The 27483-nt window shown below is 41.0% G+C and overlaps 1 protein-coding gene across 12 annotated transcripts; it reads right to left on the bottom strand.

Annotated features, from left to right (window-relative positions):
* Window positions 1-452: 452 nt before the first annotated feature.
* Window positions 453-24812, bottom strand: LOC117896512 (phospholipid-transporting ATPase ID). Of its 12 annotated transcripts, none has more exons than XM_034804872.1 (20): window positions 24356-24812; window positions 15011-15321; window positions 8914-8972; window positions 8641-8853; window positions 8042-8578; window positions 7757-7978; window positions 7448-7696; window positions 6379-7158; window positions 5026-5316; window positions 4793-4966; window positions 4456-4732; window positions 4225-4377; window positions 3984-4164; window positions 3057-3203; window positions 2840-2991; window positions 2557-2780; window positions 2161-2490; window positions 1855-2103; window positions 1670-1786; window positions 453-1611 (listed from the first exon to the last, which is right to left on the bottom strand). In XM_034804872.1, exons 2-20 carry the CDS (start codon window positions 15042-15044, stop codon window positions 1282-1284), a joined length of 4719 nt encoding a protein of 1572 aa, XP_034660763.1. In that variant the 5' UTR covers window positions 15045-15321; window positions 24356-24812; the 3' UTR covers window positions 453-1281. The 12 variants fall into 12 exon arrangements, with proteins under 12 accessions (XP_034660763.1, XP_034660766.1, XP_034660767.1 ...); XM_034804875.1 differs by having other exon boundaries at window positions 4026-4164; XM_034804876.1 differs by having other exon boundaries at window positions 6682-7158; window positions 24356-24811.
* Between the last annotated feature and the right edge of the window lie 2671 nt (window positions 24813-27483).

Genomic DNA, 27483 nt, shown 5'->3' with positions numbered 1-27483 from the left:
CACAAGTTTTTGATTAATTTTCTCTGTCTAAAAATGTTTGATAAAAATAAAGTATTTACTCTTTTTGTGGGTCTTCATCTTTGTATACCAACAATTTGCACATTAAAATTAAGTTTCATGCCAACAATTTGCAATAATTAAGTTTAGCTTACTTGGACTCTTGTTATGCTAAAATTTTTACCCAAAATCGTACAGCTAGATCTATATATTTTATATCTGAAAAGCCATGTTAAACCTCTTGATTATAAGCACTCTTTAAGTATAAATCACTGTGAACCCTTTCAACCTCCTCAAACCCACAACCCATCCCAAAAACCACCGAATAATGACGGGAGAAACTCTCTTACATGGATGTAGATGTACCTCCAAAAAAAGACTTATTCCTAGGGGACTCTGTAATGCATCTGAAAGTTCTACAATTCATTAAAACACTAATTAGGAACACAGAAGTGTGGACTTGTCTATGTTTAAGAGTTGTGTGTGTTGGAGAGGAGTATCTAGTATTAAGCTTTGGACTTTTCGATCCGAAATCGTTTTCTATAGGTAAGTTAAGCTATTGGCTAAGCACACAGCACGACATTAAGCATTTAAGTACACTTTCAGTTATCCAACATTTAAGACTAGTTCTATTCTAAGTCTATGACTATCCTCAAACGTACTCACAATCACTCCATAGGGGCTGTGGTTTCAATAGATTCACTCGATTAAATGCATTTAACAATGAGATAAATACGTGGTAGAAGAGATTTTTGTGCTTTCAGTGGGGGGACGGGTGCGCGATGAATGATATCTTAGCGATTGGTTCCAGCAGATTGTCAAGGGATTAGATAGCTTTTAAGGAAACTACTTGGCTAGAGACGCCGGTAAGCTCAGCATAGATTCAATGGATTGTAATCATATTCGAACCACTTTAAACAGGGATTCTATCACACAGAGGAAACGTAAGAAAGGACTTAACTAAGGGACTCTACGGGCGATACTATGGTTATCTTTGGATGATGATTTCCCACTCTACAAATACTATGAAAATATCTATAAATAATCCTTAAAACATAATCAACCTGTAAATATAACTAAGGGTAAAATGGGGTAAAATTTTCAAATCCGTTAAACATTCTTTGTAATACTTCTGGGACTCACATTCACACAACACACACACAAAAGACTATATCTACCCAAGCTATTTCCTACTTTAACTCTTAACTCCTAACCCTTTTCGCGAACTTAAATTCTTTACAGTGTTTTTGGTGTTTGTTACGATCCGGCACCCGATGCTAAAGCTTAAAGATTAATTGTGTCTAGATCTTGGCAGGGGGCCCGAGGGCTCATATCCTCGGTGCCACCACTGCCTCCTGCATCTGCCCCATGGACACGTCCTTCGACACTTATATCCGCCATGGATGAGTGATTCTGGTTCTGATTGTGCCTCTGATTGGTATTGTTGTTGTTGCCCATGTGGTTACCCGAGGAATTGGTCTTGGTCTGATCTGCAGAGGCGAGATTGTTGTGCAGGGCCTGAGTCTTCTTTGTGCCTAAGCCAAGAGGAAAGGCAAAGTCTTGCGGCTTCTTGTGCATGATCTTGCCCGAAGTGATGAGACGTCCAAAGCCCTCCTGCAGAAACACAATAAGTTAATCTGGGAAGAGATAATGGGTTAGGGTTGAATCGTACCTGATGAGCAAAGGCATAGCCTGAACGCACAGAGCGACGTCCACGACGTGAGGATGGAGTCCGTCGAACATCGCTGGAGGCTCTCGAATGGAACTTCTTCAAAGACTTTTGGCGGATCTACAACAATATAAGGAAATTAATTAAGAAAACTGACATCTGGAGAAGATTTATAAGAGAATTCTCACCTTATCCGACAAGCTCGGATGCACATCCAGAAGATAATACTTGTACGCCAACACAGGAGCCACCAGCACCATCACCGTTATCAACATGGTCATCCAGAAGGTAAGATCCTTGATGGCCTGTGTCAACGATCCGACATAGGGACCTCCAATTACATAATTATAGAAATAATCTAGCACAAAATACCAGACCAAGCTGCCCCAAATCGTTATGTGATTCACAACGGTCCAATAAGAAGTGTACAGAGAGATCTAAATGGAATTAAGAATTTAGATGATGTTCAGATGGGTATGAACTATTCCTTCTACCTGTGCTGTATTATCCACGATGAGTATGGTGGCCACAACGGCACCAAGGGTCATGTGATCGCTCAATATGTAACCATGTTGAGAGACACCATCCTTATAGACGCCATAGGGTATCAGAAACAGGACAAGAGAGGTAAAGGCACCATGTAGCACGCTGTATATAAATTCACGTATGTTAAAGAGTTCACTCTTAAGACCCGGAGTATAGAGACGCGGATATTCCAGGCTGTTTTTGTCCGAGACATCCTGCTCGAAGATGCCCAAAGATAAAACAGGCAGCGAAGTGTAGAACAGGTTATACACCGATATGAACATGGGATCGAAAACGGTCTGAAGAGAATTATGTACACATAAGTTAAATAAATAAGATAGAGGGAAAAATCAGCTTGAGTTTACCTGAGCACTGAAGCCGCAGAACAGCGAATACCAGCAATGGCACAGAGTAAATGCAAAGTTCTTGTAGAAAAAGTAGCGAAGAAACTTGCACATCCGGTAGTAAGACCAACGACCATGGACCAGCAACAGCCTCTCCAGATACCGGAACTGGGCAATGGAATAATCGCTGGAGAGAACAGCCTGTAGGCCCTCTTGACCCGATATGCCCACACCTATATGAGCAGCTAAAGGCGGAAAAAGAGGTTGAAGCATTTAAGTTGGATTCGAAAAGGTAAAAACTCACCCTTGATCATCGATACATCGTTGGCACCATCGCCTATGGCCAGGGTGACGGCATTTTTGGCACGCTTAATAAGTTCCACGACCAGGGCCTTCTGCAGTGGAGTAACCCGACAACAGATGACTGCCTTGCACTGTGAGGCAATGTCCAGGAATCTGAAATAAAATAGATTTATCTAGAGACTAATGTTCCTTTCTATACGGAGAACTATAACTCTCACTTGATCTCCAATTCCGGCGACAGACAATGAACAAGTGAGTGGCCATTAACGACCAAAGCAAAGCCAGTGGTCTCATCTATCACTATGGAGGCAGCACCACCATCTAAGCTCCTCTTCTCATCCCCAAACAAATCGTTGCACTCGGCGCTGTGCAGAAATACAGAGACTCTAGTTAGTTTCATGTTTGTTTTGGGGTTTTACGGCAAGCACAAAGAATGGATATGTTATGATAGAACAAACAAGGCAAAGTATAGTTTAAAGAGAGAGGTAGACCATAATGAGTTATATGTATGTACAATTGGTTAGACATGCAAACAATTTTAGATGAGACAAACAACAACAAGGAAAGGAGTTGAGGAATGAACACGACTTGGTTGACTGTTTGGTTTTTGGTGTTTCTGAATTTTGGGTTCTGTTCTTCGAGTTTAATACAGGGCAGAATGAGAGACATACAGACAGAACTCAAAGAGATGCTTCAACAAATATTAAAGATAATTGGATTTGAATTAAACATGTATATAAATATTTTACTTGACGGGCGGAACAAGTACCAATAGAGGGTAACATCCTTAGGTGGGTAATACTAAAAGGTTTTCATCTGAATAAAATAATGAAATCTTCCGAAAAAAGAAAGAATACTAAAACTAGGAAATAAAATATCCTAATACTTAGTTACAGAAAGAGAAAATTAAGGATTTCTCTAAGAAAAAATAATAAAATATTGAAAAATTATAAATAATAGTTTCGTTTTAGATACAAAAGAGAACGGAAAAGTTCAAAAGAGTTAGGCAAAGAAGTTCTAGAAGTAACATAGACTTTCTAGCTCTTCTATTTGATGTTAAGTTTTCACTTCAGCTAGAAAAATTATTCTCTTTTTTTGAAATAAAGAAACTTGAAAGTGTATTTTGTGTTTGGATTGCCCTCTACCTGTCCGGTCCGCCCTTATTATCCTTATTTTTGTCATCCCACCTAAAGGTAACCACCGATATGGCGGGCGGTGGCGGCGGCGTGGGCGGTGCGCTCGACTCGTGCATAAAGACCGAGGTCTGTGTCATGGTCACGCTCAGAGGATCCATGTTGCTGTCGCTATTGTAAAGAGCTTCGGTTCCTGTAAAATAAGATATATAATGCCCAGATTTCCCTTTGTATCTTCTACACATTTACTCACCTCCTGGTCGAAATCGATTGTATATCTTGATGGATTCTTTAAACTGTCTCAATTGCTTCTCCACCTCTTCCACAGAATTGCCATCGACGATGAAGACATCTGCCAGCTCGTCCGTCAGCAGCTGGCAGGAGTATCCAATATTGATGGCCGTTTCTAAGGATTAAGGTTTTTCATTATCTTTCTAAATCTTTCTAATTTCTAAAAGGGATGCCACACCCCTCTTCCACTCACCCTGCTTGTCTCCTGTTAGAACCCATATCTTTATCCCTGCACTTTGTAGATTTGCAATGGCCTTGGGCACACCGTCCTGCAGTTTGTCCTCAATGGCCGTCACTCCCACAAGCTGCATATCGCTCTCGATCTCTTCATATATCTCATTCAGCTTTTCTTCCCGCGAATCCATGGCCAAGGCGGCCTCCTGCTGTCGCGTCCGCCAGTCTTTGTAGTACTGTTCGGTGAGTCGCCGCTCGGCCAGGACCAGTGTGCGCAGACCCTCGCCAGCAAATTTCTGCGGGAAGAGTATCGCATTTTATATGGGAACCTCTTATACAAAGGCAGATGAACTTACATTGAGGTGATCTTGTGTGCGGGCTTTTAGATCCTCTTGGCCGCTGTGTAAACGATCGTATATCACATTGTCCGCTCCTTTGCAGTACAGCACCACGGAGTCGCCTCGTCGTAGGATCACAGACATGCGCTTGCGCACATTGTTAAAATCGAGAATGTTGAGGAGCTCGTATTCCTGGAAGATGGCTGATTCGTTACATTCAATATTTAATTTTCCACTCCGACAGATCGTACCTCCAATCGACCCATCACTTCGATGGTAATACTGTTTGGTGTTCGTGAGCGAAATACAAAACCAAAATTGCGAGCAGCCGCCACTAGAGCCGCCTCATCGGGACTCTGGGCCTGGTACTCCAGCTTTCCCTCCACAGTCTCCGCCATGACTGTATGGCAGAGGGCCAACAGACGAAAGAATACATGGGAATGCTCCTCATCCGAGCGCACTGCATCCAGCAGCGTTCGATCGTACCAGCGAAAGTCGCTCTCGTGGTGAGGATTGGCTGAGAAGTCGACGCATTGCAAGGCCTGCGAAAGGATGTTGGATTAGATGATGGAAACTCTAGAGGATCTTGCGATTTTTGGGTATAACTGTTTACTGATATGTTAAGCGAAGCTGTATACGATATAAAGCAAAGGAACATTGTTAGATTTACGACATTAGTCCCAAATTATTAGATAAAAAAAAGGTTTGTGTAAAACATAGAAATAAATTGTAAGGGAAACAACATTAAGATAAATTCTGTATGTTGATTTCTGAAATAAATGATATTTTATAGTTACAAATGGTATTTAAGTATGGTAGATTGGTTGAATCCTAGTGTTTTGAAATTATACTTCTTCCTATTTAATGATAAGTTTTTCAATTAAAAGCTATCTAACAGAAGAACTTCGATAATTGTACGACGTTTGAGTAAGATTTTCTACGATTTAGTATTGGGTTTTGGAAAAGTGGATGGGATATTGATTTGTAAATTCCAACGTACGATATTCTAACATGTACCTAATATTATTTTGATTTTAGGGTTTCAAAATCAGCATGACTAATACTTGAATAGGCCAATTAAGATTACATACACATACAAAATTCTATATTCAAACAAATTTGTTTTTAATTAAATGTGGTTTTGACAAGTTCTTTAAATGAACATTATTCTAGTTTATGACACATACACAATTATGAAAACGTTTATATTCAAAATAACGAAAGTCGAACTAAAGATAAATTTTTGTTTGATTTGTTAGCAAACGAGCTAACGATGTGTGCTGTTCGGATATTTAATATGTATCTACTACATTGCATGTAAATAAATGAAATTTCAATGATGTAATCAATCTTTATGCAATACTCAACTACTGACACACACAAAATACACTAACGTTCATATGTATTGACACATCTTTCTCCTCAAACAGTGGCAGACATATGTAAGCTACGTGGTGCAATGATTGTAAGCAGCTAATGCATATGCAATCGAATAATCAGCGAGATGGCAGACATCGATTGCACACATAGACATTCAAATGCACAGATAAATGGAATACAGGGACAAGTGGGGGTGTGGATTGAAGGACATGCAACATGCATACGTGCACTCTCTGACGCGACGAACTCCAATTGGTGGCAAATGATTCATTGTGGTGATTGTGGTGGTTGGTGCTTTGGTGCTGTGCGGTTGGCGGTGCCGGCAGCGTCTGTTCCTCTGTGTCGCTGTGGTTCAGACAGACGGGGACACGCAGCGATGCTGTTGATGGGGATTTCTTGAACTTGAGCTTGACCAACCGGCCATTGTGTTGTGGCTCTTGTTGGTGGTGGTGGTGCTGACTGTGGTGGTTCTGGTCGTGGTGGTATATGTGAGGTTGTGTTTGTTCGATGTCATGCAAGATCTTTACTTTGTCGCTGCTGCTTGTGCTGGACAGTTGACGTTGCATAAGCCCCGGTCCGCTCCGCTTAAAGCAGACACCCAATCCTCCTGCGCTGTTCCTACTGCTGCTTCTTTGACTGTCATAACCAGAGGGAGACAATCCTCTAGGGGTCGACAATCCGCCAGGGATTGTCCCCCCAGGGTCCTCCTCTTGGCTTCTGCTGGGCGCCGAATAGCGCACTTGTTTGCGTCCCCGATTCCTCTGGGAGTCCAGCGGAGGCGGCAGCGGAGCCGAATGCTCCATTTCCGCTCTGTCAGATGATGGACTGTTGGCCAATTGTGTCTCACCCTCGGCGGTGACCATAACAGAGCTCTTCTTCGCATGGATCTCCGCTTTGTGCACAAGGATGAGGGGTGGCTGCTTTGTTGATGCTGCTGTTGCTGTTGCTGTTCCTGTGGGAACCTCTTCGGGATTTCTGGGGCTATTGTGGAAAATTGTTTGCTGCTATAACGAGTAATGTGAGTGGGTTTTTCTTTTTTTGCATTGCTTTGCTTCTCGCACAATTAAATAAAAGACTAAGGGACTGGGACCGGGTGTAAGGAGATCAAAGTAAAAGTTTGATTTATCCCCCAGTCGCCAGGACAGTGCAAGAAAACGGACACCAAATTAAAAGAGACACGAACGTACACACAGAGGACAACAAAATCCCTCAACCAAGAAGTTAGAGGTTCAAGTAGCTTAATCAACACCAAAACCCCAATTCCCAATCCCCATTCACGGCGGGTGGACTAACCTCAGTGACTTCGATGGGTTCTCCTGTTCGCAAGTCAATCACGTCGCCATAGGTGCGCCCATTGATGCTGCACTTGTTGAACGTCATGATGTTCTGAGTGAGAGTGCCCGTCTTGTCCGAGAATATGTACTGTATCTGGCCCAACTCCTCGTTGAGCGTGGTGGTGCGGGCTTTGGCATAAGTATTGGTGCGTGCATAATACATTTCCTCATCCCAATTGATGAGAAACGACTGTATAAAGCGTATTACCTTTGAGGGAATCGCATTGCAAATTAATTAAAGGATAAACTTTAAGTCTTATACACTTACCTCTACTGAAACGTAGAGAGAGATTGGCACAACAGTGTTTAAGACTATGGCATACGAGAAGAAAACAAGCAATCCAATGACTGTGGCCCCAGTGGGTATATAGTCCTTGGGTATGATATGCTCCCAGGGCAGATACACCTGGAAATGCTGTCCTATGAATCCCTCCCAGATGGCACAGCCAACGGCAAATAAGGCACAGATGGACACCAGAAAGAGAACAATCTGAAAGGAGTAACAAAAATATTAAAATACTCTACTGTCATCAGCTCTCAGCTAGTTGCCTACCCCAATGATGATAAAGTTAAGCAGACGATCCACGCCTGTACTCTTAAACTGTGTCTTTCCAGAGTTCTGCATCAGTTTGGTGTCCACTCCTGCAAAGACCACAACGCCATAGCACCATTGGGTGTTTCGTAACACACAGCCCCTCAGCAGAATCTTCTCATTGTCCAGCGCGAATCGCTGATTACGCCAGATCAAAGTGCCGTCAAACTTGTTCAGGAGATTGTTGGGTCTCTCGCAGAGGATCTCGCCATTGAAGTTCCACAGCGCATCATGGTGATCCCCCAGCTCAATGGTCTCCGTCAGACATTGTTTGGCCTTTAGATTGGTCTCACCATCCAGCTCCGCAGTCTCAATGAAGCATAAGCCATTGGGCTCCGATGTGGTCAGCAGCAGGATATCGGCGGCCACAAATTGATTGTTGTCCAGCCGGATGACATCACCCACCTGAACCTCCGACCACTTGGCATCCACCAGTTTGCCATTCCTCAGGGTTTTGGACTTTCGATTGTTCACCTGTGAGTCGGACAGATGTCTTTGCTGAAAGAAAATGAGTTGGATGAGTTGAATTCCGGAGAGGTTAGAGAGCTCTTCCTACGTACAATATCATCATAGGCATCTTTGACAGCGGTCAGCGTGAGTACTCCAATCAGAGGTATCGCAGTGGTGACGGGGGTGAGTGAGGATATTGCGGGAATCAATTGCAGAACTAGCAGGCAGAGGAAATAAAAGTTGGCCAAACGCTGGAACTGCTCCAACAGATTGAACGGCAGGAAGGTGAACACCGAATACTTGGAGGTCTTGATGTAGTTGTTCTTTAAAGAAGTTCCATTGGATTAGCTTTTATTTGGTTAAGTCGAAGTTGAAGAGCTTACATGATATTTGTACTGAAGATTAAACTCTTTGTCATTGGCGCGGATTCTGCGTTCGTTCTCTGTGAATAAAGGAAGTGCACTTTAGAAGGTTTCGCATGGAATTTGATTTAAAACTAAAAAGTTATAGAAGCTGCATAATCTAGTCGTGTAATCCGCGTTCTCTATTACCCGAAAAGTAGTAGGAACTGCGACGTCTCCGCATCTGGGAGAGACGCCTCAGACTACGACTACGCGTCGATTTCGATTCCGAGACCTCCGAAGGATCCCTTTGCTTGTACTGTTCTTGGTCCTCGGGGTTTGTATCTTCTGCTGGATTTGGAGCTGCTGTGGCCAGACTGTAGAAGCTATCGCCTATCATCAGTGGCGTGGCTATGGTCTGGGTGGAGCTGCCTATATTCATGCCCTCCGGTTGTGCAAGACAAGCCTTCCGTCCATTATCCACTTCCTCTTCATCCTCCTCGCAGTGCAGGCGTTTTCTTCGATTCCGGGAGCTCCTGGCAAACTGGAACCAACATGTTTTCTTTGTGGACGATGATGTGGATGCTGTGGCTGCTGGTTCTCCGATTGCTCCGGATGGGGTCTGATCATCATCCTGCTTTTCCACCTCTTGTCCATCTAGCACCGCCAGCTCCAATGTATCTGGACGCTGGCGCAGACGTCGAGCTGCCTCGCTGCATCTTTTACCGCCACCAATCATGATCAGCTCTCTGTCAAGCTATCAATGGAACTTGCTCGATATCTGTTTTCTTCATTATCTTTCGTTCTACCATCTACAAACATACATACATACATAAGTATATATGTATGAATATATGTACATACATGTATGTATGTATGTACTTATGTTTTGGGGGATGAGTGGAAATTAACGCACTGCCAACGTCGCTTTGAGATTAAAATGCAATTGAAAACCCATTGGCACCGAACAAACTTTCGTGGGGGGTCGGTCGCCATCCGTCATGTTCATTGATGGACTACTGCCTTCCCCCTGGAAAACCCCCAGCTCTCGACAGCTGTGCCGGGTTTGAGAATGTTTGAAGAATAAAAAAATAAACATATTTTTGCTCTGATTTTACAAGGTATACAAGAGAAGGATGGGTATATGCCTGACAAGTGGGGGTAGGCGACTAAAAAAATCAAAAAAGCTCTATTCAATTCGATTGGAATCATCGATACAATTTAAATCTATTTGTAGGATATCTACCAGTCTACTAATCACTTGCTATGAAGAAACATTTCTAAGTTTGTATACACATCAAACGCTAAGCAAATTCCCATATACAGCAACAGGTGTTCCTGCCCCACAGCCCAAGGCCGAATGGAATCCAAACAAAGTAACAAAATGGGAGGAAGCTGCAGGCGAAGAACACTCCCTTTATCTCTCTTTCTCTCTCTACATTTCGTTGTGTGTGGGGTAGGTGGGTGTAAAAGCTGCTTCGGAGTCAATGTCAAAACTGTTGTCAAGGCCACAACGCCTCTGTGAGTGAGACAGAACAATAAAAACATCATAACGGAAGATGAGACTAGGGGTTGCAACGCGAGAAACTTTCTATGCTTGGAAAACAATAAAGGAAGCGAAAAGTTTTGGGTCGGAAATTGATTCTTGCTCGATTTAAATTCAATCTGCTTAATAAAACGGTTCTATTGATACACTTTTGGAAAGTAATACTTCTTTCAATATATGTACATACATATGTGTGTTCTCCCAAACTACTGTAGGAACAAAGGTTTTGTAAGGGTATGCAAGCTTCGGAGCACAGATTCACACTTTTCATGTTTTCGTAGATTCCTTGCTGAGTTCCAAGGTCTTTTGCTTTGCATTTACAGCTGATTGACGCTCGCTCTTTTACTCTCTCTCTTTCTTTTTCTCTCGGGGTTTTGTTCACTCTCTCTCGTGTTACACATGGATGAAGTCAGTCGAACAACAACAAAGCCGGCTACTTACTTCTCCACGATTCTCTTTGCCTACACTACCACGTCCGTCCCGCTGTCTATTCTCTCTTCTCTGACATGCCTCGGTGTCCCTGTCGTGAACATGAGTCATGCATGTGAATGTAAATATGCTTTTCCTTCTGTCCTGCTCCTATGCCTTACAGTCTCTTAGTGTATGTACATATGAACAAACATGTATTAAATAGAAGGTAAGGCAATCGATGAGAACTACCTGCTTCTGTTTGGTGTGCCTTACCTTCTATTTAATAAACCTTGCGCTTTTGCATGCTTTTCTCCCTGCTTATTTCTCAAGTTTCGTTTTACATAGTTTTTTAGCATTCTTGTTGTTTTCTCTTCTCAAAGTTTTCTCCTTGTTATTGCTGTTTTCTCCTCTTCACACAATTCCTTCAAATGTTCTTGTTGTTTTCTCATTTTACTCGCATGCGTCATCCGTAAGTTTAGGGGGTAGTGTGGCAGCGGTGGCAAAACGCTCAATTGCCAAAAGAAAATTAACTACACGCAAAAGCAATGGCAAAGACAGAAGCAAAGTCAATGCCGAAGAAGAATCGATGGAAGGCTCAATAATTATGCTGAGACAACAGAAAACAAGAGCGTATGGCTAGGGCAATGCCAAGGCGTTGTCAGACCTGAGGGGCAAAAGGGGGCCTGCTATAGTGCCAGGTGCCAAATGCATCATCAAAAGAACAAGGCGACGATGCAGGCAGCACGCTGTTCCCTCTCCTCGACATTCACACATTTCGTACATTTTTAGCACATTTTTTGCACTGTTTGCGTTTACACTTTTTCATGTACATAATCCACTTGCAGCACAGCAGCGAGTTCCGCTTCTTATGCGTCACTAATCTAATCCCGAGTAATGTTATTATATTCCATTTTGATTTATTCGGTTATTTGGTTATTATTTGGTTTAAATGGAGAAACGCGGAGATACAAAAAAACACGAATTAGTCAAAGCGAAACGGGGCAACAACTGCCAGAAGACGAGCGTGCGGCCACACTGTCCAACGGCAAAACCCAGCGCCGCCAGCAACTGAGTGCCCGTTAGCCGACGACGCCACCGACCCAAAAGCCCATAGAAACCGAGGAGGCAATGTCGGCCACACGATGATGACAAGAAAACGTGTGGGGCTGCCAAGGCAACCTGGGCCAGCCGGCCCATAGGGTATGTGTACAGGGTGTGGAATTCACCATACAGAGTGTTCTTAAAATTATGGTGGAATATTTATGTGGATACAGTGCAGTTTGTGTCCGCGAATAATAAAAGCTTCATATGTACATACATATGTATGAATAATTTAACTGCATGTACATATGCAGCTCGAAAAGCAGCAGTTTCTCACCCTGTATACGTATGTATGTACATACAAACGTATCTACGCGTTGTGGTTCAGCCTAGCAACGCGGCAGCGAAAATTTAAGTTGAAACTGTTTAAGAAGCGGCAGAGTTGGCGGGTAATTATAAAAGCTATGAGAACGAATAATTGTCTAACAATCAATCATGTAATCAAAACGTCAATGATCAATATGTATAAGCATTTCAGCAGGTTTGAACAATGTGATATTTTTTATTTCAGCATGACTTAAAAGCTGCATACATACATACATGTGTACATACATACATATGTACATATGTATGTAAAAATGTACATTTAAATAATTTATTAATTTTCGATTGGACTCGGATTGAAAGGACCGATTGTACATACATATATACATATGTACATAAATACATAAATATGTAGATCTATTGTATGGTGTGACATTTTAATTTCAAGTGATCGTTAGATATTAGCCATGAACTAATTTAAACAGTATATTAAACCATACATATGTACATAAAAAAAAAATGCACTATTGCACCACTACCTGCACTTATGGATATGTTTGAGCCCCCCTTGCAATTGTAGGGCATTGCGTATTCCCCATGGCCCAGCAAGTCATATCATAAATTTCTCAAGCGTAAAAATGAGCAAATGTAAATCACCCCAAAAAAAAGCGCGAGAGAGTAAGAGCACCACACAAACCCTAATCTCCCTCTCTCTGTCTGTCTCTCCTGTGGTTCAAACAAATGCACGTGAATCAAACAAACAAATGAAAGAGCGTGAGAGCGGGAGCTAGAAACAGTTAGGAGAGAGCTAAATTGAATTTGAGAGAGTGAATGTCAAAGTCAGCTTTTGCTGGGGGCGTCCATATGGGTTAATGAATGATTGCCGCGGGGGGTGGGGGAAGAGTGTGGCTGCTTATACTTACACTTTGATTTTGGATTTGTTTTTCTTCTTTTCGAGAATAGAACAAAAGCAAGGCAAAACCAAAAATATGAAAGGAATTTTCACCAAATATAGAGAATGCACGAGAGTACGAGAGAGAGGCAGACAGACCGAGAGGAAGATTTATGATGTGGATGGAAATTTAGTTTGCGGATTCCGTGAATTCCTTTGAAGAAGCGAACAGGTGTAAATATGTACATACATATGTAAATATTTATGTATTTATGTGAGTATATTAGCCAAGAGTTAATTGCCTATAAAACGGCAATTAAGAAAAAAGCTTATTAAAAACTTATCAGTATTTATTACACCAAAGAAAGATGGTGCTAGTGTAGACGGTTTTAATAACCTTGGAGTTCGATACGCTGTAATATATGTACATATGTACATATGTATGCATGTACTTATCTACATAAATATTTTACATATCGGTGATCCACGTATGATTAGTTGTCAGTTGTAGAACGATATTATGGTGTATATAATAGTTTGAGTATAATTTGATTATCTTTAAAATAAAGCTTTGAACTACTTTAATTGTTTCTATTCAATAGATCACAATCCCAGTGAGCGTTAGGAAAAATAACAGATACAATTAATATAGGGTATTAAATTTACGGTTCTCTCCACATTCTCGTAACATCTGGTGAGAACTATAGTACCCACTGTCTATGGTACACAAAGAAAAACACCGAAAATCATGACCGAATAAAGTATTGTATACATACAGAAAATGATTGCATTAACTCAAAAACACTTTGCTGGTGTTTATTTTTGCTCTACATGGGCCACCACCATGCCATGTCAGGAATTATACACACTCGAACACTCACTCATTCACAGACATACTAAAACACGCCAGATTCGCATTCATTCATTGAGCGAGCAATACGCGTAATAAATCGAAGCACCGTTTGGGCCAAGCTCAAGGTGGCCTCACGCATACCACTCCGTCAAACAAAGATACACTCGCACACCCATGCGAACACTCACTTATGCACACCCATAGATTGGGTTCGAATCGTGTCAGGGCCAAAATGGGCAACCAGCTGCTTTTTGTTAAAGTTTTTTCTTCTCTCTCTCCTTTTTTTGTTGCAGTTGGCTTTGGTAACGGTTCAGGAACTGGGTCACTATCTGCTCGAAATGGGAAACAACTGTTCAACTTTTTGCCACCCCCATCAAAAGGAAGAAGAGTGGGATTCTGACTGTGAATGGGAGGATGGGGAGGTGGTAATTTCCTAATCAGAGATTGCCAAAGGCTTAAGGTGAATCAATTTGGAGCTGTGTGCATCTCCTCTGCGGTATTCAATTTAGTGGAAATTGATTTGAGACCCTGAATCTGCTTTGAATACATTTATTTGTTAGCTTAGCGGGGATTCATTACTAGTGATGCATGAAAGAAGAAGAGCACAAATAGTAATGAATATAAATTAAACTAAGATTTATTTCTAATAAATCCATCTAGCTAGCAAAATTAACATTACTTATGCATATACAAATCTTTTATTTGCCATAGACTATTCCCATTTTTATTTAGAATATCTGAATTTTAGAGATTAGATTATATGCCTATTACTTTTACATTTTTATTCACATGATTCCTCGTTAAAAGAAAAATGATCTGAGTTTATACGAAGATTGATAAATTCTTTTATATTCCAGAGGCTATTCGTATTTTCACTTAGAATATCTGAATCTAAGAGTCTAGATTACTTTTTATCACTTGTATTTTATCATATTTTGTTAACTCGCTCTGCACTTGACGCTTCGTGCTGATATTCGCACTTTTAATCGAGAACGCTTGAGGACACTCCCAACAGAAATATAGACCCTCATCTTAACTTAATCAACTAGTAGTTTATGAGTATCACACTCACCTTTTGCCTGTTGCGGTTGAGTTTTTGTGCCCATTATGAGTGGATGCAATACTTAGGATCCGTCCTTAACAAAGATCTGTGCTGTGATATCGCCAGCTGCTTTCAATCTCCTGGTGGCATCTGAAGCTTCTGGACACCGTCTGCGTATGCGTCTGTATCTGTGTATGGGTCTCCGGCTGCGTCTCCGCTTGCGTTGGTTGCAGCTCCAACTGCGGCTGTCCGTTGGCTATTGGTTCGTCGGTTATCGTCGTCGTGGCTGGCGCTGGACAGACGTAAACCTCCATGTGTTGGCCTTGTCGAGCCGCCGTAGGCTAAAGGAAGAGTCAATGGAGGAGAGTGGAAGCATTCAGTAAGCATTCAAATGATTCGTCATCAGTGGGTGAAAACTTTCTATTAAATTATTCTATATTTCTCTGATGAATTGTTAATGCAGTCATAAAGCTTTTTTTAAATGCTGTCAGCTGGACAGCTGGAGAAGGTCGAACTACCGACAGGATGGGATGGGACACAACTGGAGAGGATAGAACATGACAGGACACACATGGGAAAGGCTTGCCTAGCACCCAGCTGGAGCGAACTTTTTCCGTTTTTGTTTCTTTCTGTTGAGCCAAATGAACTTGGGCTTGGTCTTGACAGCGCTATTAAAAATTTGATGCGCTCACATGCTAATTGTCGCACGGTTGAGCTGATTTTATGGAGGTGATGCGAGGGTGGCAGGAGCTAGGGTGATGTGTCCATTAGCAGCTGTCGGCATAACCTAATAGTAGCAGTTATTCAATATATCCCCTGAGCAAGTGAAAGTGTCCTTGGGGATTTCCAGACACTTTCTCCCATGCCCTCACCACATATTCGTCATATTTTTCAGGCTTTAAGGCATTCGCGCAAGCAATTGCGTAGTCGCTTACATTATTTTCTTTCTTACTCCAAACCAATGCCCACATGTACTTACATACATATGTATGTATGTATGTACATACATATGTATGTACGTACATATGTACATTTTCATAAATTTTATTCCTGTGGAGGGTCTACTCAAATATTTCATATAAAAGTGTACTTTAAGGACATTTTGCAAAGTATAAACTGCGTTCTCGTAACGTTACACTTGCCATTGGCAGATATTAAATGGCAAACGTTTACATCATTTCCTGTAATATTTTATAATTGCATAAACAGAGCCGTCATTCAAAACGAACAAAATAATGATCGTGAATTAATGAAGGCACTAAAGAAATCAAACAAACGGAACGGATTGAAATGAAATGGAACAAAACGGAGCGTTTAGCGGATAATGTGAGTCATTCAAAGAGCAGCGAAGCAAATGGAAGAGGGAAAGAGCGTGATTGGGGGAGAAGAACGAGAGAGAAGACAGCAAGAGACTGAGGTAGAAGACCAAGAGAGAGGCAAAACAGCGTCAGAGTAAAGCTTTGCTATCGTCATAAACAAAGCAGAAGGCAAAACACAAAAGAGAGACGGCAAAACAAAGCGAGTGCTAGTGTACCCGGCGGACACACGATTGTGGGGTCGACTCGAATATTGAATTCCCTCACATTTGGGGTTTATATAAAACAATGTATGTTCAAGTACATGAAAACTATGTATGTACGCCAGGAATAGTATTAGGTAGTATTAGACTGAAAGCATATCATATATCCAGCCTTAGATTAATGTTAAAAAAGTTGTTATTTGTCACATGCAAACCCATATACTCCAAAATAAGTTAGGGTGACCGTATGCTAATTGCGAATGATAAAAGTCCATTCATGAATAATAAACAAACGAACGATTTGTCCGTTGGATCGCCTGTCCCCGGCTGTAGGTCACTCGATACGACACTTTTGTCGATCGTTTGCTTTTCACATACCCTTTACATGTGAGTGAGTATATGAATAATGACAAACCGGCAAATCCCAGTAAAAATACCAAGTAAACGAACACGACACTTTAAGTATTTGCAATTTAATTGTGGGTCAACTGTGGCCCTGTGTAACGTCATGACTCTTGTTCAGGAAGTTGTCAGAAATAATGTTAAATAAATATTATGCAAAGCATTACCCCAAATACGAGGTACAGGAAAACTCCACCTAATTTCAGTTTCCCCCAAAAAATTCGACTGGCTTCATTAGTTCACAAACATTTTCACGGGTTCGCTAATTTTGCACTTCTCCAAGCGTCGAACACAATGCGATTATAATCAAGAGCCTACCTCTAGACTCTTTGGAATGGCAATCATGGCTCCCTGAATACCTTCCCCAGAAAACTCCCCGAACAGAAATAGCTCTAATGTGTGGTCCAAAAATTGTTCGCCCACTCCGAGCCATGGGCGCACTCGCAGGGAGAAGTCATTATGGATGAACGATACATGAATTATGTATAATTACACTCATCCTTATAGTATATCCGATTATTCTTGATGTTTTTCATTCGTTACATGGTCAATATAGTATTATATAGGATCTATTTATGGACCTGTAGTCACACGATGGAAATTTGTAGACCTAACGAGCCTTGAACTAGTTTTTTTTTAAAGATGGAACGGAATGGTAGGTAAGATGTGCCTTATTTCAGAGGAATGGACGATTATTATTCCCAAGAAAGAACTGCAGACCAAAACTGCTTTAGAAGTAGCTAAATACCAGAAATAAACTTCAAAACCACAAAATAAGATGAGATTTAGAAAGCAATCAGTCATAATAATTAATTTGTCAAACCAAAGCATTCTGGGTAGCACAGTCTGTAGAAATATGAACCTCCTATAGGTTCAACCACGTTTCGATAATAATTACCCATTCAAGCCATATTTTGAATGAGTTCAAACATCAACAACAAGCAGCTGCAACTACATTTTTATTGCCACATAAACTTGACTATCATATTAAGCAGGCGCCTCCTAATGATGAAAAATGATTCTAAAATGTTCATGGCTGCCATTAATTTGCAACGATTCATTGAATATTTCAACAACTGTCAGATAGCCTTATCCAAAGATCTGTTATCCAAGAAACTATTAAAAGCAAATCCATCAGATAAATGCATTACAAGTGAAACGGAAGACTCGTACATAGAGGCAGCCCTTTGTGTGTGTTGAGCGATACTTGTCGGGTAACTCGAGTAAACTGCAAATGAAAGGCAATCAATGCAATTGAATGTTGAAGCATCAATTTCAATTGATTCCCAGCAATTAGAGCACCATCTGTGTGTAGTATCTGTAGGTGGTACTGAATAGATCTGAAGAGGAATTCCCCATTGAGGGTACTCTACTAGCCCCTTTTCTGGTCAGTGGAGCAACCTGTTTAGCGTATGGCAGTGTTTGCTTCCTACATAAAATTCGCATAAATTATTTAGGCTGCATTTCGTTCACTTTTAAATGGCAAGCGCCAAGCCACGAGGCACAAACATTTCTGAATGGAAAATGTGCATCGAAGGTCAGGTCAAGTGCAGGTCCCTCCCTCCACCCAATCCGTCCCATCAAAACACATTCTGTAATGTTCAAAACAATGGGGCGGCGTTTTGTGGGGTCGGGTCTCATTAGATGTTTGGAATAATAGAGTTGCGTGGAAATTTTAACCATATGGAAATGTTCGTCCTGGCAAACATGTTCAAGGGTTCCACAAGTTTCGCAGCAAATTATCGAATTTGAGCCCCGTAGAACGTTTGATTATACATCAATAGCATCTATTAGGATTATTATTTAATGGCAGGAGAATGTGCCTTCAGTGCCTTACGAAGAACTGCAATCAGCGACACAAATTAAGGAGTTAATTCCTTTATGAATATGTTAGCAACCATTTCGCACGTCATGTTGCAGCGCCCATCGATCGATATCTGAATTTACGGTTTGGTGTCGCTTTTCAAAGAATCTGATATTTCTAAGATAATCTCTAGATAATCCAGGGAGTTATCACTCTGTTATCCCTTCATGGAATTTCTATCTACGCAGTAAATTCACTTTGGTGCAGTCTTAACCCCGGGGAATGCCGTAACTTACAGCAATTATCTTCTCATCAATAATTAGTTAGTAACTTGCCGGGAATCCTGGGACCCACTCATTCTTGCCGGCAGTCCTGAGAAAGGCCTCAGTGCGGATAATTAACGTGCAAGGGCACTAATCCCCGGCATCGTGGGAGCATATGCTTTTGTTCCATCAAATATTGATGTGATATTGAAAAACACAGAGACGAGGGTGACACGTGGCTAAACGTGGATGGTGGATTGCCAAGAGAGTCACAGTCAGGTGTGAGAAAACTGTCAGTTCGTAAGCACTAGACTTGTTGAACCTCACATCGCAGTGAGACATTCCGTGCGAGAACATCTGTCCCTCGATTCCCAAAACATTCGATGGATCATTCTGGGAATCGAATTGGGAATTTGGGGCACACAGCTGTGGTGGTGCCACTACTGTGCGTGCACTAGGGATTGCGTGATGGGAACACCTTCTCCGACTCTCACTCTACAGCTAGTCGCTCTTATTGAAGCGATTCACATCAGCAGATAGCGAAATTATGTATCCAATGGGAGCATGAACACGGAGGAACGGAGGAGGCTAAAACGCTTAAGGGCAAATTGCCGCTGGAAATGCCAAAAGAAATGCGGGCTAGAGCTGCGGGATTTGTAGAATGGGGCAAAGTTATGGGTGGGTGAAATGAACATATAAGAAAGAGAAACGGTAGTGGAGGCTAAAAATAAATTGTTATTGGATAGAATAGGCACTCTTGAGGCCAAACAGAGGAGGTTAAACATAGTTTAGGTATCATACATATGTACATATGTGGGGGTGTATGATAAAAAAGTGTGGATCACAGTGGGAAGGGTAAAGAGATTTTGATGATACGATGTATGGAGGATTGGCTTAAAACATAATAGAGTGCAATGGTAGAATTCAACTGAAAATTAAATAGAAATATTTACTTTAAGAACGATCTCTTAACGGAGATTTCTAATCAAGTGATGTATAAATACGTTGAATAATTAGTGTCAGCTCAAGAGAATTTCCATCTCTTCATTGGTGTATTGGAATCAAGTGTTTCATCTATGAATCAAACATTTATATAAAGATGCCATTAATACGCCCCATAGATTACAGGGTAGATACATAGATCTTTCCACTTATCGAATTACATTTCGTCATGCGGAGAGCAGAAGCCAAGATTGTGTTCAGTTGAAAAGTACCCTTGCAACGCCTTTAACTTTTCATCTGCTAATAATGAAACATGAAAATGATTCACATGCAAGTGAATCATGGGAATATATCGAACCACATTTAGGACGGGAAACTTCACATTGATTGTGGTGTTGATTAACCTGTTAAAACGACATGTGTCGTTTCTTTGTTTCTGCAAATTTATCTTTAATATTTTCATCTATTTCTTGCATTCACTGTCCCGTAACTTCACATAAAAATTCGCCTGTTGCTTTTTTTCCACTGGGCATTTCAAACTGTCGTACATTTTCAGTCGATTTTATCAATAACCTTTTGTTTTTTCGGTTCACATCCTATCAGATCTAATGCTTTTTCCAGCCTTAGCGCTTGAAATCCATTATCCACGCTTTACAATTTTAGCCCATAAACCAACCTCAACCAAATCGAAGTTATGGTCAAGTCGAGTCCTTGCTCCGCTTATAATTTGCAGCCCCATTAATGGGACTACGAATATTCATGTGGACTACCCACCAAATTCTGCCCCAGCTGCTCCTCTAGTTCTCCTACTATCACTCTATTGCCTCCCACTTCCACTATTTTCCCTCTCTAACTCTTACTTTTCCGTTTATTCGTTCTCTCTTCTGTCTGTTTGTCTATCACTGTTTGGCCTTTCGGGAGGGCACTCTGACGTACACCACCAAAATGCATTTGGAGTTAAGGGTAAATCAATGTCCGAGCTTTCCCCATAGTTGGAAATACATACATATATTTGTCTGGATATCGACTATAATTTAATAGCGTGAAAGCGAAGTGGGGTTGGGGATGGGGAGGTTGCCAAAAGCTTATGCAAAAGCCAGCAATGCAATTTTTCTTCTTTACATTTTTCCTCTTTGCAAATTGATTTGATGAGCGGGAAAATTCCTGAACTAAAACAGTTTCCCTCTCTGTCGACGAGTGTTCGGGTCAGTTGGTCAGATGTCTGGGTCGTAGAGGCCCACTAGCATTCAACTTTCATTCAATGTTCAACATTTTTCCCTCTGGTTCGATTTTTTGTGCCTCCGGCCACGAGATTGCCCTAACAACTCCCTCCCCGGACCCTGGCATTTCGTCCTCGTCCTCGCCCTCGTCCTTTGCGTGTCCGTCTATTGCCTTTGACAGTGACCGTCGTTTGTGGTCGTGGTCGTAGCCGTAGTCACAGACGTAGCCGTGGTTATTGTCGATGGTTGGCGTGTGGTTTGCACTTAGAGCCGACTGACCGATTGTCCATTGTCCGCATTCGGGGCTCCAACCCACCTGAGGGGCACGGAATTCCCTGCCCACAGCCCAAACTTCTGGGTGGTTTGGTGCACAATTAAGTGCTGCCACAGTGGCTGTACCCCACGACAGAGAGATAGCTTGGACTATGTCTCAACTCTCCTTCAGATGGCTCGCCTTCTGTGGGAGTGTTTCGAAAAAATTGAGCTGTAGTGCCAAGTGTGTCAATCAGAGCAGACACAAGTGTCTCCAAAGCGCTGGATATCGTATCGATAACGGGATGGATAGTGAAGAATGTGCGGGGTATACACAAGGTCACAGGGGAATGGGATATGGAAGCACTTGAGACAAGTTTCTTGCGCGTTGATTGATTGCCTGTATGAAGAAAGTGTGGCGGAACGAAAGAAAGTCTGATTTCAAGGTCATCCTCATCAGTGATTGAATCTTTTTCTTGTTGTATCTCGAACTGTTTTTCTCTACGATATCTTATATTTTGTCCATCTATTTATTTATATTGCTACATTCGATAAACGAATGCCTACCTTCTATCCATCTACTCGACTATCAGACTTATCTCCATCCATATACATAAGTATCTATATTTCCTCCCCAAACTTATTTCCCTTATATAAGCAAGCCAGAATCAAAGTAAAACCAAATCAACATGAAATTTTGTTTATTTTCCAGTTTTAGTTGGTCACTTTTGGCCTTTGGTTTTGTAATTTGCTTGAATACACGTTCATTAAAGTCACTTACATGGCTTGGTACCCTCACGCCGCTAAAGTCTTTAAGCTTTCAGTTAATAAGAGAAAATATAACAAAGTAAGTTCACAGTAAAAAGCAGTTTAAGGTTAAAAATTACGCTGAAAGCTTTAGAATCGTAATTCAATATTCGTTAAATTCTTGTTTGCTTCCTCAGACAGAGTATTTGTAATTCGTTGACGGTTAAATTATTTTAGTTGGTTTTCCCTGTACAAAAAAAGTATCGCGTTTTGTAATTTGTTTGCCTTGGGAAGTTGTGTTTTTGTTTTTTTCGTGTTTGGTTCTGTTGTTTCCTCCACTTATCTCATACGATATGTGGGGAGAACAAATTTGTATCTCTCAATGCCTTATCTTTGTCTCACAGCGTAATGATTTCTAAAGTTTTGAATGAGTCAAGACAGCAAAACGAACGGAGGAGAGCACCCAAAAGATGTCAAGGGAAGGGGCAGGCACAGAGAGCCCCTCAGAAGAATGGTATGTTTGCCGAAATTATGCTGAAGATATAAAGAAATCTTGATGGAAAGAATGAAATTAACATTATAGAATTATTGTAATTATAGAATGTTTTTGTTTGCTATTATTTCTCGACTTTGGTCAACTTTAACGTCTGAAAAGATCCGCTGACTCACACGAAAGTTCGAGACTATTATAAAAGATAAAATTTGTACTTCTGTTCGTCACAGTTTTTCATGCATCTTAAGTGAGACAATTCGTTGGAAACTCTAGCTAGAATGCTCTCTGAAGTTTCTGATGAGCTACAAAAAATGGGAATCTTTCCTCTATCTCAGTCGTGTTTCACCGCTTATCTTCACTTTGACAAACACAAACAAATTCCTTGGAGTCGCTAAAAGAATCCTCCGTTCCGCTCATAATAATTACTAAAGTTTTGCGTTTAGTAATTATTATTAAATGTCGCGGGTCAGCTGCCGGCAAACAAAAGGCCAAACAAAAAGAACTTTAAAAAAAAATTAAAAAAAAAGCAAAAGCGTCTAAGAAACAAAAAGAAAAGAAACGGAGCAGGAAGAGTTTAAAATTATAAAAATTAACTTTTTTTCGGCATTCTGTTTTCAGCGATTTCGTTAAAGCGACATTTTTGGAGACAGGGAGAAGAGAATGACATCATTTTGGGATATGATCATCAAGAGAAATAGAGTGTGGACACGTGCCTGCCTGTGCCACAATTTCAGCGCAGAGCCGTCTGGCACTCCACCTACTTCAGCGACCAGCTTCATATATCATTTCTCAGTTTTATCCACACAGAAAGCTCTCGCGTAACTCCGCGCCGTCTGGGTCCCCAAAAGTGAAATCAAAGAAAACAAAAAACTAGAGGGGAATTCGACCCCCACTTGGTACTTCTGCACTTAAGAGCATCTGAAAGCGGTGACGTCGTCACTTCTTCATCTTTTTATTATGAACATTCTTTGATAACTTAAGAATATATATTTGAGAGACAACTTAATTTATATTTTCAAGAAGAGAAGATTTTGAAGAGAAGAAAAAATATGTCTGCTTTGGGTTACGTTTTGTTTTAACGTAAAATAATTAATTTAGAGTTTAGAGTATATCAGAATTGGATGTCTTGTTTTCTTGGTTCATAAAAAATTTGTTATTTATCCTCGGTGGAATCATAAATATTTTCAAGTGCTATTTGAACCAGTAAGCAACTTTTAACTATGTGCGTACATATGTAAATATTAATGTACAAATGAAGAACTATTATTATTCTTGCTATAAAGCTCAGGACTTGGACTTTTATGTATTCCTTATTATATTTGTACGTGTATGCGAGTGCCTCGATTTCTTGACAACCCCAAAAGTCTCCAATCCAGGCCAATGTCAGTCGCAAAGTTAAAGTCAATGACCAAAGATCCACAGATAAACGAGTGACTATAACTTTACCCATGACAGGGCACAAAAAACACCCCCACTCCCACAAAAACGACAACCCGCATATAACGTTATGTATAAGTACTTATAGAAACCCACAAGCAATATATTAATGAGTATGAGTGGGCGATGAAAAGCGAAACTGAGATTGCAACAGATAAGCTCCGATCTGCTCGACAATTTTCTGAGAAAAACCAACTTGTGCAAGGGGTTTTGCCGGAGGGGGAGAAAATTGTGCATATTGCGGCAGCTGTTTACAAATAATGGCCGCCCGATAAGAGAAGTGAATAAAGACTCACCCGACCAAGGCGCATAAATAGAAGGCAAAGAGAAGCCGAGCTTAAGCCGTTGTTGCTGTTGCTGTTGCTGTCGAAGTCAACTTCGAAGCCGGCTTGTATAGAAAGCTTTAAGATTTGTTTGCCGTCCGTCTCTGCTGTTGTTGTCTCTCTGCTGCAGCTGTTGCATGTGCTCGGGCACTGGTTGTTGCTCTTATTTGTATTAATTTTACAGCTTTTTGCTGTTATTACTTTTATCGAGTTTCCTTTTGTTGCACTTGACTGAACTTTGCAATATTTAGAAGTCGAAAATTCACGAAAATATTCGATTGAAACACAAGTTTATCGAAGCCGAAACAAAAATGAGAAACCAAAATAAAAACTAAATACAACTCGGAGTCTTGGGCACCGCTCGTTTGCCTGAGAAATATTATATTGCTTTAACACGGACCGCGCACGACCGCGTCGTCTCAACTGAAGCGGCGAATTGTCGACGGCGTAGTACCTATTGAGCTCCCCTATGGGGCTCTGCTTTGGCTCCCGTGGAGCAACAGAGAGCAATCGCCACAGAAAGAGCGAAACTTTGCTCGCCCGCTCGCGAAGCTTTGTGAGTCGCATACGAGAACGTGTACACTCTTCTTACCACTGATAAGCGGTAATTTGTGTTGCCAACTTGTGTTACTAACTATCGTTTGTTATGTGGGAAAAGCTTTGGCTGGGAAAAGCTATGGGGCTAACCCTTAATTGGGGCTAGACTTTGGTTGGTTTCTAAGCTTAGTGAGCCCTGGAAGCTCAGCTAGACGTTGGTATAATTTATTATGGAAGATTAGTTCTGAACGGTTGGTTCTAGCTGGCATTTAAACTTATTTTGAAATATTCTCGGAAACACGAATTTATCACAGACGCTTAGTAAAGAAAGTTAATTTTTGTTTTTTGGAAATTCTGAATTTGTTTTTTTTCCTATTTAATAGGTTTTACATGATATCTGAGCAAGAAAAACTGGATAAGTTAAGACCATAAGATAAATTTCAAGTGTATAATAAAGGTTAGTCTTAAGTTATGAGTTTGAGCATGACAAATGACAATTTAGTTTTCCCGCGGATATATGTATAATGATTTCTATCTATTTTTAAGATGGATGAAAAGTCGGAGCTTTTCGCTATTTTTATTAATTTCTCAGCAGTGTAACATTAATGGGATCTTTTCAAACCTTCAAGGAAATTGTAGAGTCTAACGTAAAAATAAAATGATACGTTATGCATAATATCACAAATATAATCAGAAACCCCTATTCCATAACCGTTTAACCAAAAAGTATTCATTTCCAACTAGAAAATGTTAACAAGTAGCCACTTAAAAGTTTCCCGTCCCTTGAAAAACTCCGAAAAAAAGAGACCAAGCGTGAGTGTACCCAGACAAACCCACAGAAATTAATATAAATTTAACCGTTATGATTATGCGAGACAATCTTCATTAATTAGACACAAGTCGAACATAGAACAAATTAGTTAAGGGTACGCATCATCGTAGTACGACCCAAGCGGGGGGTCGGTCCGGGGGCTTCAGCGCCAACCGGCACGACAATGTCATTAACGTCACGTGGCCTTTGCCGTCGGTCCATTCCCCTTTTGCCCCGTTTAAGACCCTGCCAGGGACCGTCTTCCCCATTGAGCAAAGGGTGCAGTAATTATATTTACCGTTAATCCTGATTTGCCACAAAAGGGAAGCGACGCACAAAGCGGAGATAGGATAAATAGAGGTGGCGAGCAAAAAAAATACAGAACGAGACAGAGAGGGAGGGACGAGTGTGCTTCGAGTGGATCGGTAGCTGTTGTTGGTGTGAAAAGTAGGGTTACAGCGGTTACAATTAACCCTATTGCCCCCCTACCAAACAAAACACAACCCTAAACCAAGATAGGTATACTGATTGATACTCAAACATGTTTCAGTTGTTTTTCTATGCGTGAATGCTGCACGCATCTGAAGTGCATGCATACTCTCAAGGGTAGCCGAAGTGCGGTACAGCAGTACCTACTATTTCATATACCCTTCCCGTACCATACCACACTTTAGCTCTCTTTTACCTTTTACTATCCCTTACCCACCATTTCTCTTTGTGTTCCATTTGCATAGAATTCGATTACGCGTTTTGTTTGCCTTTAATTGCAACGCTCATCCGTTTTACTTAGCAGTTTGTTGGCCACGCTGTGCCACTGCGATTTCCTCTTTTCTTCCTTTGGAATTTGCAATGAAAAGCGTGAAGCGTAAAGTGCGTTTGGGTTTGATTTGAAAGATACTCGTACTCGTAGTGGAAGAGAACTGCAGGAAATTATCGCCAAGCTGCTGTGTGCACTCCATTGAAATTGATTCCCGAACTTTAAACTGTTTCACTACACAAATGATCCCGGCAAGAGCGAAACCAACGTCAACAGCAAGAGTACTAGCATGGAATAAAGGGATTTTAATAGCAAACACTCTGGATGCGGCATTACAGACCACTGACATGGTAATCGCACAACGAGAGATTTCACAGACAAGCCCAAAAGTAGGCACAGACTATGGAGAGAGAGGTTTGAGGGAGAGAGAAATTCAGTGAGAGAGTTTTTTAACTTTACAGGGCAGTTACTAAACTCTCAGCTGATGTCAGGGTCGTTTATCTGTATCAGTGATATTTATGGATCCACAAGGGTATTTAGTGTTTCGACTCTAAAATTCAATTAGTTTGAGCCTAATCTTTGGCTCAAAATCAAACAAACTAACAGTTGAATGAGCTTTCCAAAAATATTATCCGTATTAATAAACTCAAATGTATCTTAATATTGCCATAAACATCTAATATATCGTATGCTTTATTGATTTTGCTTGTATTTTGCCTCAACAAGACCCCAACATCTCATCTCTTCTTTCGTAAGACCCACTCTTGACAAATATTTAATATCGAAGATGCATTTCCAGTTGTTGTTGCTCGTATATGCTGATACATATGTATGTACATAACTGTATCTATCAGAAACTTGTCTAGCATGTCAACGAGAAATTTCGCATATTCAGAGAGCAGTGGCATTGATAGGGCATGGCATGGCAGGGCACAGCAGGGCAGGGGCACTCTGCCAAAAAAACGAAACACACAAGTGGAATGGCCAAGAAAAGGG

Source organism: Drosophila subobscura, chromosome O (assembly GCF_008121235.1).
Source record: "Drosophila subobscura isolate 14011-0131.10 chromosome O, UCBerk_Dsub_1.0, whole genome shotgun sequence".
Taxonomy (NCBI): Eukaryota; Metazoa; Arthropoda; class Insecta; order Diptera; family Drosophilidae; genus Drosophila; species Drosophila subobscura.
The sequence above is the reverse complement of the archived record's forward strand: the minus strand, read 5'-3'. Positions and strand labels throughout refer to the sequence as shown.

What these genes read in the sequence shown, in the direction of transcription:
- LOC117896512 (XM_034804866.1), bottom strand. Translation starts at nt 9,610, where the DNA reads ATGATTGGTGGCGGTAAAAGATGCAGCGAGGCAGCTCGACGTCTGCGC. An exon ending in ATCTTCAGTACAAATATCAT is followed by an intron (nt 8,854 to 8,913) that starts GTAAGCTCTTCA and finishes ACTTCTTTAAAG; the next exon opens with AACAACTACATCAAGACCTC. An exon ending in CGTCGCGTCAGAGAGTGCAC is followed by an intron (nt 5,317 to 6,378) that starts GTATGCATGTTG and finishes ATCCTTTCGCAG; the next exon opens with GCCTTGCAATGCGTCGACTT.